Source organism: Gymnoscopelus braueri (assembly GCF_963280865.1).
Source record: "Gymnoscopelus braueri genome assembly, chromosome: 3".
In the NCBI taxonomy this organism is placed as follows: Eukaryota; Metazoa; Chordata; class Actinopteri; order Myctophiformes; family Myctophidae; genus Gymnoscopelus; species Gymnoscopelus braueri.
The window spans coordinates 9,058,205-9,070,473 of NC_137612.1; the positions used below are offsets into that span (position 1 = coordinate 9,058,205).

General features: G+C 39.6%; 1 protein-coding gene across 1 annotated transcript in view; it reads left to right on the top strand.

Annotated features, from left to right (window-relative positions):
• tex264a (testis expressed 264, ER-phagy receptor a) overlaps positions 1-12,269 on the top strand; it is a gene marked incomplete at its 3' end in the record, with an annotated part of 123,601 nt that overhangs the window by 24,662 nt on the left and 86,670 nt on the right. The window contains exon 2 of the mRNA XM_080423399.1: positions 5,626-5,847. Within this exon, the coding sequence (XP_080279525.1) occupies positions 5,626-5,847 (222 nt within the window). The remainder of the gene's footprint in view (positions 1-5,625; positions 5,848-12,269) is intronic.

Consider the following 12,269-nt stretch of genomic DNA (forward strand, 5'->3'; position numbering starts at 1 on the left):
CCACAGCAGCTGCTTTTCAGAACCGTTTCAGCCTCTCGGACGGACGGAGTCGAGAGAATTTTGTTCCTTTTTTTTGTGGCCGATAGAATTTCAGACATGGAACAAAAAGACAGAAAGGAGGAAGAAACTGAGGGAGTCAAGTGCATGGAGTGGTTTTTTAGCTCTTTCTCCTAATTGCCTTTAGTCTCTCTGGGGTGTGTGTTATCTGGAGGGGGGGGGGGGGACTGGGGGGGGAGCAGAGATGGGATGCAGTCAATGCTGCTGTTTGCGCTTATCTCATTCGATCCGGGAAACACATCTGTGTCATTTTAGATTTTGTAGCTATAACCATTATTTGGGCCAGACTTTGGGATATAAAAAAATAGCAGATATACAAGCTCATAGCGCGGCACCGAGTGCCGCACTATGAGCTTGTATATCTGCTATTTTTGCTATTCAAAAATAGCAGATCTGCAAGCTCAAAGCGCGGCACCGAGTGCAACGCTTTGAGCTTGTAGATCTGCTATTTTTTTTGTAAAATCTTGAAAATGGTTGCAAATCTTATATTTTTTTAAGCGAACATTTAAATTTTAACTCAAATCTTCACTTTAAATCTTACCCCCATCTCAAAATATTTAGAGATGGGGGTCTGCGGCCAAATACATATAATTTTAAAACATGAAAAAGTTTGAGCACCACTGATATTATAGCAACATAGGTTTTTCAGAAAACGGTTTTGATTGAATTGATTGAATATTTTATTAGGCAGAAATGTAAAAAAAAACAGCACAAGTACAGTCAAACACAAAGATACGTCCAAAAAAGTCCCTTGCGGTCTTGTTTCCATTGGGGTCCTTTGGTATTAGGATTTAGAAGACATTTGTAGACGCGTAGAAGATCTCGGATTGAATGGCTTATTGCCTGCTACTGTCTGTGTGTGGGCTGTGAGTGATAGCTGGAGCTGTGAATGATATCATTAGCGAGACCGTTGGTTTGGCTAACAAGCTGTGGTCCCTGTGCATAGGGAGAGTGAGAGAGATAGCAAGATGTGCTAGATGGAGGAGCACCACCGTGGGAGGACACTTGCTCATCCTATTTTCTCTTTTTCAAGGGATATTAGTGTGTCTTATCATAGCCTGCCAGTGTTGACAGGGTCTATATTTACAATATAAAAGGTGTATTGATTGATGTTTTTTTTGTCACCGTGATGTAGGAAGGTGGGAAATGCATCTCGTACCTCCTACTGCATAAATTCACATTTTGAGGCATTTTTATATTTGAAGTATGACCCAGTACAACAACATTCTGTTAATCAAATATTAGGGAACATTTTTTATAAACGAGTGTTCTAAAAATGATAAATAACGTGAAGATCCAAAGTCAGTTTTACTTAAAGGGATATTTCACCCCAAAAAAATAACTTTTTTTCTATCGATTAGTCACCCCATGAAGACTTGAATTCATGGACATTTTTTAGTTTTTGTCGCATTCCTAAGCCAATAATTTGATGACCAGCGGACCGGTAGGCAGCGGTTCCGGTAGGAGACACAAAGGAGACTCTTTGTGTCTCCTACTGGAACCGCTGCCGGTCATTTTGGTCAAATTATTGGTTTAGGAATGCGACAAAAACTCAAAAATATCCATGAATTCAAGTCTCCTTGAGGTGACTAATCGATAGAGGAGAAAAAGATCATTTAGGGGGTGAACTATCCCTTTTTAAAATGTTGTTTTCATTCAATGCTGTATATCCTAAACATCAATGAAACCCCACTGATTGATGGACTAAATGAATGCAAACTGTTCCACACACTGTTAGTTGATGCTGTCGTTGTCTGTAAGCGGCTTATAGTACACAGTACACACACACATGCTATTGAGGCTGTGTCTTTGTTTGCACAGCCTCCTTTCATTGATCTAAGGCAGTGGGACCACAGTATATCTAACCCATTAAGACCGGGAACGCATCTGTGTCATTTTTCCATTTCTTTGGCTATTCAAAAATAGCAGATGTACAAGCTTGTAGATCTGCATTTTTTTTGTTTTTATCATGAAAATTTGTACAAATCTTTGAATATACATATTTTTTAAAAGCGAACATTTGTAACTCAAATCTTTGCTTCTGGGGGATTCTACAAATGTATTCTGAATCTCTAATGTATTTTTTTTGAAAAAAACTTATGTTGCAGTGGTGCTTAAACCCTTTTTCATGTCAAGAACCACCCAAAATTACATGTTTTTGGTCACGGACCCCCCATCTCAAAATATGTTGTTCCAGGGACCCCCCAGAAGCAAAGATTTGAGTTAAAAATGTTCGCTTAAAAAGAAATAAAAAATCAACGATTTGCACAAATTTTCAAGATAAAAAGTAGATCGTAGTAGATTGTAGATCTGCTATTTTTGAATAGCCAAAGAACTAAAAAAAAAGATGACACGGATGCCTTCCCGGTCTTAATGGGCTAATGCAGTCCTGTGACAGAATCATTTCCCTGTCACTTGGACATATAATCTGTGTTCCCATGGCTCGTTGTTTAGTGGTTGTGTCTTGTCAGGGAACAAGGGGGGGGGGGGGGGGGTCAGTCAGTCAGGAGGTGACAGTATAGATAATCAGCTCACGTTGGAACAGTAATGTCACTCATTATTACTTTTCCATTTGAACCCCAGACATTGTGGGGGATGATGTACTGGGGAGGCGAGCGGATTGTGTGATCAAACAGATTTATGTCAGTCACACACACAGGGTTCCGACGGCAGCCTACCAGCCAGCAGCCAGCGACACTGAATTATGACACGCAAAAGATATTAACCCATTAAGACCGGGCAGGAACGCATCTGTTGTGTCGTTTTATAGATTTATTTGGGCTATTAAAAAAAATAGCAGATATACAAGCTCATAGCGCGGCACCGAGTGCCGCACTATGAGCTTGTAGATCTGCATATTTCTTTTAATCGTGAATTATTTTTGCAAATCTTTTAATATATATATATATTTTTTTTTTAAGCGAACATTTTTAACTAAAATCTTTGCTTCTGGGGGGGGGGGGGGTCTGCCACCAAATACGTATTTGTGGGGCTCCTTGACATGAAATTGATTTGAGAACCACTGATTATAGCAACATTATTTTATTTTTTCAACAAAAATTTAGGATTTTGAAGACATTTGTTGAAGCAAAGATTTGAGTTGCAAATGTTCGCTATCAAATAAATATGTATTCAAAGATTTACCCAAAATTTTCACAATAATTCTTTTTTTTTGCAGATCCTTCAGCAGACGCAAGCTCATAGCACGACATGTGAGCTTGTATATCTGCTATTTATTTTAAAAATACATATTTTTTAAGATAAATTTTTGGGCTTTTTAATGCCTTTATTGATAGGATGGTAGGTTGACAGGAAATGGGGAGAAAGATGGGGAGTGACATGCAGCACAGGCTGTCGGGATCGGGACTCGGACCCGCGACGCACTTGTCAGGCTACTTTGGAGCCTAGGTGCCCGGACCACTACGCCAGCGGTCCGGGCCGTATATCTGCTAATTTTGAATAGAAAATCAATCTTAAAAATGACACAGAGATACGTTCCCGGTCTCAATGGCTTAAACAAGTGTGTAAGTGGGGAACAGGCTGCGGAGCAGCCCTGTGTGTGTGTGTGTGAGTGACAAAGTGAGACAGAGAAGAAGACAGGGAAGGTAGTGGAGAAGATGTGATAATTATGAGATGTGTGGAGAGAGAGAGAGAGAGGGAGGGTGCTGCCAGGGAACAGGATGGAGAGAGTGTTGCTGGATCCCATCTGTGCCCTTTTTCTCGCTGCCAGCACCCGGCAGAGCAGACGCCTGCCGCCGGGACGCAAAACCCCAAAAATCAGCAGCAGGTTTTAACCCATTAAAGACCAGGGAACGCATCCGTCGTGTAATTTTTTGATTTATTTGGCTATTCAAAAATAGCAGATCTACAAGCTCATAGCGCGGCACCGAGTGCCGCGCTACGAGCTTGTAGATCTGCTATTTTTTGAAAAAGTCGTGAAAAATGTGTGCAAATCTTTGAATATATATATATATTTATATATATAACATTTTTAACTCAAATCTTTGGGGGGAAGACTCAAATCTTCTGGGGATTCTACAAATGTCTTCTAAATCCTAACAGTTTTTATTTACTATAATATCAGTGGTTCTCAAACTTTTTCATGTCAAGGGCCCCCAAAACTATATGTATTTGGCCGCGGACCCCCATCTGAAAATATTTTTGTTCCAGGGAAAGATTTCAGTAAATGTATATATATATATACCGTATTCAAATACTTGCACACATTTTCAATACTTTTTCCTCCAAAAATAGCAAACAAAAACTATTCATGGCATGAAATGGTACTATATTCAACGTATGGTTGGTTGGCATTGGTGTAAAGTAACTAAGTACATTTACTCAAGTACTGTACTTAAAGGGATACTTCACTCTCGGGCCGGGGACACATTTAAAAAATATATTAAAAATAAATGAAAAAAGTTATGGAAAATTCATGGCCCCCTCACGACACGCAGTGTCCTACTAATGTGTGAGGGGGCCATGAATTTTCCATAACTTTTTTCATTTATTTTTAATATTTTTTTTAAATGTGTCCCCGGCCCGAGAGTGAAGTATCCCTTTAAGTACAATTTTGAGATACTTTTACTTTACTGGAGTATTTCCAATTATCTATACTTTTACTTCTACTCCACTACATCTCAGAGGCAAATATTGTACTTTTACTCCACTACAATTATTTGAAAACTTTAGTTACTTTGCAGATATAAATTATTACAATATAAAACATACATTAACCACTTAAAGGGATATTTCACTTTCAAATAAAATAAACATTTAAAAAATATATTAAAAATAAATGAAAAAAGTAATGGAAAAATCACGGCCCCCTCACGCATTAGAGTGTCCTACTTATGTGTGAGGGGGCCATGATTTTGCCATAACTTTTTTCATTTATTAAAAATATTTATTTTTAATGTTTATTTTATTTGAAAGTGAAATATCCCTTTAAGCCTTCTTTTATACATAGGCTATTTGAAAATAGCCGATCTACAAGCTCACAACGCAGCGCATTGCGAATGCGTTGTGAGCTTGTAGATCTGCTATTTTCAAACATTTTAGTTCTTTTCCTTTTGGTACTTTTAAGTACATTTTGATACCAATACTTTTGTACTTTTGCTCAAGTACTTTTTTCATTCCGGACTTTTACTTGTAACAGAGTACTTCTACGTACGTTCTACGTAGTAAAACATTTGAGTACTTTTCCCATCACTGTTGGTTGGTCACTTGAGTATTTTGGTCAACAAAATTATATCACTTTCAGAGAGCACATCCTGTGTTTCAATTAAATTAAAGAGTCTGTTATTAATTTTCCTATCAAGGTATTCTTGATTGTTTTATTTATTGCTGTATACTGTCTACCTGTACGTATTTTGTTGCAATGTTGTTTGTGACCACAATGGAAATAAGTCAAAACGACTTTCTTGTGTTTGTATATCCTTGATATTTCTCCTGTTTTTCCTGTAAAACGTCGAATCAAACCAAATCGAATCATATAAATACTGTAGCATTAGGGAACAGCACTCTTGATAACGGGTCATAATTCTCTCTCCTCTGTCCTCTCCCCAGAAAGCGTCTGAGAAGTGTCGCTACGCGGTGGGCAGCGTGCTGAGCGAGGGCGAGGAGAAGCCGGACGAGGAGCTCCTGAAGCTGTACGAGCGGTACGGCTTCAAGGTGTTCTCCCTGCCCGAGGTGTCCCACGCCGTGACCACGTGCTTCCCCTACACCACGCCCGTGTCCCACGTGCTGGCCTCCTTCAGAGTCTACCCCGAGCTCCAGGCCTACATCCAGGTACAGTCGCTGATTAGATCTTTTTTTGAGTGGTGCTAGCCACTCCAAGGAGTGACTTTGTCTGTGTGTGTGAGCACGGCCCCTCTGTATGTTTGAGCACAGCCTCAACAGCTGCGGCTGATTGCAACACAAAGATGCAACCAGTTACACTAATTAATAATTGTGTGTGTGTGTGTGTGTGTGTGTATAATTAGTAATTATACACACACACACACACACACACACACACACACACACACACACACACACACACACACACACTTTTGAGTAAAAATACTTTACATGAGTAAAAATACTTAAAATGAGTAAAAATACTTAAATATTAGTAAAGACACTTTAAAGTTCCTAAACTGAGTAAAAATACTTAAAATGAGTAAAAATACTTAAAATGAGTAAAAATACTTAAAAGATGTTAAAATGAGTAAAAACACGTAAAAATCAGTAAAAACATTTTAAAGTACTTAAAATGAGTAAAAATACTTTGAAGTCATCAAAGTCTGTAAAAAGTAACTAACGAAATGAACTCATGAAAGGCACCACTCTCTTCACACTGGGTGTGATTTTTTTCCTCTAGTAAATACAGGTCCATATCTATCAGATATGAATTAATTCAATCAGTAAAACGGATGAAAAGAAGGTCCTGGGTTTGATTTCTCGCTGGGGACGCTGTGGGCTCTGGGGCCGTGTCCTCTCCTCCGCGTCATCAGTGCCCAATCTGCCCATACCCTCTCAATGCAAGTGGATGGGTTTTTGCCGAACTTTAGACTTGATTTTATTACCTTAACTCTCTCAGTGCCACGCCCCGAGATATCCCGAGTTTTTCCCGAGTACCCTCCCTGCCAGCACGAGAAATCCCGAGTTTTTACTTTTGACTGTGGTCGCGCTATTCTGTTTATTTTTCATGATCACTTTCGCTTCCTGACTCCTTCAGACTCATTGGGTTCCGGTTTCATGACGCAGATTCCGTTTCCGGTTCTCATTTTTTTCCCGCGGTCATTTTTGGCCAGAAAAGGGAAAGTCACGGTTTTTCACACGGTATAAAAAACGAACGGAGAGGTCCACGTCTACTCTCTTTGGTCTGGGTGACGATCAGTCATCGTAGTCGTGTATCACATCGTAATTTAGCCCGATCAACGATTGTCAAAAATGTCAACATCCGGTTATGACCGGATGTGACGTGAGCCTGTTTGGGAGGGGGCGAGTGAGCCAGCGAGGTCATCAATGTGTCGATTTGTTGCTCTCTACTGGTAGAACTGTATTATGGGTTTAAAAACCCAATCAGATCATTTATTTGAATGAAAAATTACAAAATTAAGAAATAAAAAAAAACGCAAATTGCTGGCACTGGGGGAGTACTTTATGAAAATACTCTTGGCAGTGAAAGAGTTAATAAACATTGTCATAAATACTATATGCTTCCAGTCGCTAGTTTAAAGTCTTCTTTCAATCACCATGATATGCGCTTTAAAGTAAACCATAGGTATCCCTATTTTGGTCATACCCAAAAGTTGGGCAGAAGTTAAAAAAATAGCCTATTTATTTTTACATTTTTGAATATGGCTTAAGTTGTTAAATAAAAAGTTCATTGTGTTTATTTTTTTGCATATAAGTTTAAATGTTATCAAATAGAAACTTTAATAATGAACTCTAACCGTTTCAAATTGACTAGAAAATATTGCACTTTTTGATAAAATATCGGTCAACAACGTTGGTAATTAGTGGGCTTAATTAGTGGACTCTCCAAAATCCCAAAATCCAAAAATCTTGCATCGGTCGACCTGTCACCACTTCAGACGTCCCCTCAGCATTCTGTTACTCTGCGTGTAAGCCTGCATGCATCGTAGCAAAATGAATTTCTCATTTGATTTGCCTGCCTGTGTGCCACCACAGAAAACCAAGATTAATGTTTGCTCCGTTACCTCAGCCTTTCCGCAATAAACCTTGTGAAATACAATTGCTACGGTTTGATTGTGGGCACAATACAGTGGCATTGCACGTCGTCTCCAGTGATGAGAGGTTGTGTCGGTGTGTTGGGAAATATCTGTGTGAGGAATGTTGTCTTCATACTCTTTATCTAGAGCGCATGCATTGGAAAGAAACAGAAGAAAAGAAGCAGAACTAGAACTTTATTAAGATAAGACATTTCAATCCACCCTGGATCTTCCACTGGTCTTCCATTTTAAATCAAGGTTTATCCCATGACAAATATCAAATGTATCTTAGAAATCAGAGTCAGTGCTTGCTCTTAGCTAGGTTACTATACTCACAGTATTGTTCCTTTCTTCTATACGACCGTTTTCGAGCACCAGCAGTCCCAAGTGTTCATATCATTATGAGAAAATACATTTTCATTTTGGGTATATACAGTAGGACCTGGGATTTGCTGCTACGTTCTGCTCTTTTATTGCCTTGGAACGGCAATCGTTCCATATTCACATCAACTCCCTCCTTCTTCTCTCTGCTCTCCCCTGGTCAAATAAGCCGTCACTCCGGTGTTGTTTAATTCATCACATGAACAGACAGGCTCTTTAAAAGCGATTAAGAATAGATGAAGTGTTGGGAAATTAAGGTGCGTCTGGGTTCCTGTAGCCCATATGCCGTGGCTGCATGTCCCCAGGACAGGCCTCAGAAAGCTATTGACATTTACTGATGACATTTACAGACATGGATCCATTTAGAGGCAAGCCTCTGCATGAATAATGTCGTGTGTGTGTGTGTGTGTGTGTGTGTGTGTGTGTGTGTGCGTGTGCGTGCGTGTGCGCGTGTGCGTGCGTATGTGTGCATGCGCGTACATTATCTGTAGTTTTCTTGTCTCCATGTTGTAATTGGAAATGATCAATTTCTTAACAAGGACATATACTCTCTTATACTGTACACCCATACCTTATTGTGTGGCCTAACAGATTAAAGCAATTGTATATTTAATTAGAAGTGTGTCCTTCAGTGCAGGATTAACGGAAGGGCTTAAAGGTTCTGAAGCACAGGGCACCAACCTTGGGGGGGGGGGCACCAAACGGCGGGGAGAAAGTGAAAGAAGCCGAAAGGCGCCGAAACTTAGATGCAGCGGCTGCTGACTTGTGACAGGCCTATAGGGAAGGACAGTATAGGGACAGACACCACCAACGGCAGCATCACTCATTGGCTGTGGCTGTGGATATGCCAGCATATCAAAGCCAGGCGAGGCTTTTTAGACAGTCTAAAGATAGCCCTTGAGTCCTACTAGCCTATTGGCAAGCCGTTTCTGGAAAGCGGCGGTTGGTTGCATTGTTGACTTTTTATCCTGGCCTTGTTCCACAGTTTCATATAGCCCTTATTATTACTCTGCACAGATTGCTGATGAACCTAATTTCCCCATTATCAAGCCTTCGTGTTGGTGCAATGGTCAAGGAATTAATTAATTACAGATAGGTCTCGGATAGAGATCTCAAAGCTTCCTTCCTAGACAAACAATAAAAGAGAGCATCATTACATTTCTGAATTATATTGTTTCTTATGGTCAGGGATGGTCTTGTGGCTACATTACAAAATAGGGACTACTTCTTTGCCATTTTTTTAACTATTTTTAAAAACATTTTCAAATACATTTTGAAAATGTTTTTAAAAATAGTAAAAAAATGGCAAAGAAGTTTCGAGATAATGGGCACGGTGCCAGCGAAAATATGGCCCCTAGACTCTAGTCCCTATTTTGAGATCAGAAAAAAATATATAATATAATATAATATGTGTATACTGTATGTTCTACTACTGTACAGCCTAGAAATGCTATATTATTGATGAGACACTGTCTCTACAGTTCTTCAATATTGAACTACACACATGTAGTATTTACTAGTGTCAGGGACGTCACAGGCTCTCAGAAGGTGGGGGGGATGGACTTTCGGTGGACTATAGCCCTTATTTTATACTTTGGCTATTCAAAAATAGCAGATATACAAGCTAATAGCGCGGCACCGAGTGCCGCGCTATTAGCTTGTAGATCTGCTATTTTTGAAAAATCGTGAAAATTTGTACAAATCCTTGAATATCATTTTTTTCAAGCGAACATTTGTAACTGTCAGGTGTCGCGTCGTACGCACAGTGAATGGCCGCGACGCCCCTGCTAGTACTGTAAGTAAGTAAGTAGCCCTGGTACCTGAACCATGTGACCCATAGGCTCCTATCTCCTGTTTCAGTAGCGTGAGGAAGCTTGATGTACAAGTACTCCCCCTGGACATGACAGGATTTACCCCCAATCCAGCACATGATGCTGAGTGCCAAGCAGGGAGGCATCGGGCCCCTTTTTAGAGTCTTTGGTATGACCCGGCCGGGAGATTGAACCCCGACCTCACAATTTCAGGGCGGACGCTTTTAACCGCAAGGCCACTGAGCGGGTGTGTATAATAGGGCTAGAACGATTATGGCTAAAATGATAATAATGATGATTTTTTGCTTAATATTTAAAGGGACTACACCATGAATTGGAACTTTTCCTTAGTTTTTTGTGTCTCTTCTATCCCCAAAAATACCCCAGTTTGAGCACTCAGGCTTTCACAGCATATCTGGGGTTTTATGTAAATTGGTGTCAAAACAGACCAAACTGTTTTTTTTTTACTTTTTCCACTCAGAACCAGGAGATAACATGCATACAAACTGGCTCAATAGCGCCACGTGCACATCAGGACAATGTGGTATTGCAGGTGAAAGTGCTTTATAAGCCAGAGAGAAGTTAGTTGGAATGAGTATATCTGAGGCTTGATTTAGGCTCAAACCTTTTGAAAAAAACGTTTGAGGGACATAAACAATATGATATTAAATATTAAATATATTTTTTTAATTCATGGTGTAGATCCTTTAAGGACAAAGATTGTGTTCTAGCCCCTGTCCGTGTGTCTGTCTGTCTGTCTGTTCTGTGTACAGCTAATCTCGGGCACCGCTGCACTGATTGGCGTGAAACTTTGCGTGAAACTAGGACACATGAAGAGATTTTCATTTAGCATTTTCTTCAAAACACACACGGCTACTTCTCTTTTTTTGTGCTTGTACTTCTGTGGAGTGTGATCAAGATGTACTGTATCAGTCAGAGTTTTCATATTCCATTCTGATGGCTATAATAATTGGCATATAATAATTGGCATATAATAATTGGCATCCAAAATGTGCAGGAGGGACCAGTTTTGGCAAAGAAAAATGACACAAATCATGTCGGATCTCCCCCAAATTTTAATCACACATTGAGTGACCTCTTAACAACGCAGAGCCAAAAGCAGTAGGGTTTGCCACAAATGCTGACAGAAATGAGATTATCTTCACTAAATCAGGCACAGATCCTTTCTTGCGTCATGTAACTATGACCGCCAAACAGGGTTTTCATACTTAGATTAATAGAATTATGGGAAGAGGAGTGCACTTTTATAGTTTGAAATATATGTTTGTGTTTGCGTTTTAGATGATTTTCTTAATTTTCTGTATTTCTCACTGTGTTTTTTTCAGTGCCATACATTTGGCCAAAATGATAGTAATGGCCTGTATGATTTTATTGTGCCTCTCTGAGCCTGATAGATGAGGAGATGAGGTGTACAGTGTTCTGGTTGTATTAAACTTTGTGTAATGGTGAGGAGACAATGCCAAAGGTACAACAGGTTACCAAATAAGGTGTTTGAATTAACCATTATTTAATACTTTGGCTATTCAAAAATAGCAGATCTACAAGCTCATAGCGCGGCACGAATGCCGCGCTATGAGCTTGTAGATCTGCTATTTTTGGAAAAATCGTGAATATTTGTGCAAATCTTTGAATATATATATATTTGAATAATATATATATATTTTGAAAAAGTGAATATTTTTAACTCCAATATTTGCTTCTGGGGGGGGGGGGGGGGGTCCCTGGAACAACACATTTTGAGATGGGGGTCTGTGGCCAAATACACATCATTTTGGGTGGTCCTTGACATGAAAAAAGCTTGAGAACCACTGATATTATAGCAACATAAGTTTTTTCAAAAAACTGTTAGGATTTAGAAGACATTTGTAGAATCCCCCCCAGAAGCAAAGATTTGAATTACAAATGTTTGCTTTAAAAAATACATATATTAAAAGATTTGCACAAAATGTTCACGATTTTTCAAAAATAGAAGATCTACAAGCTCGTAGTGCGGCACTCGGTGCCGCACTACGAGCTTGTAGATCTGCTATTTTTCGAATAGCCATATAAATCTTAAAATGACACACAGATGCGTTCCCGGCCTTAATGGTTTAATGAGCTGTCACAGCATTCAAGTCGAATGCCTCCTAGTTGTGTTATTATTGCCTCATAGGCACAGAAGCGGCGCAATAAGAAGCTTTCAGGCGCCGACATGTGACTAGATATGACAGCATTCAATGAAATACATGGTCTGCCCGTTATTTCTTATGCAACAGCATGGGGGCTTGACATTTTTGGG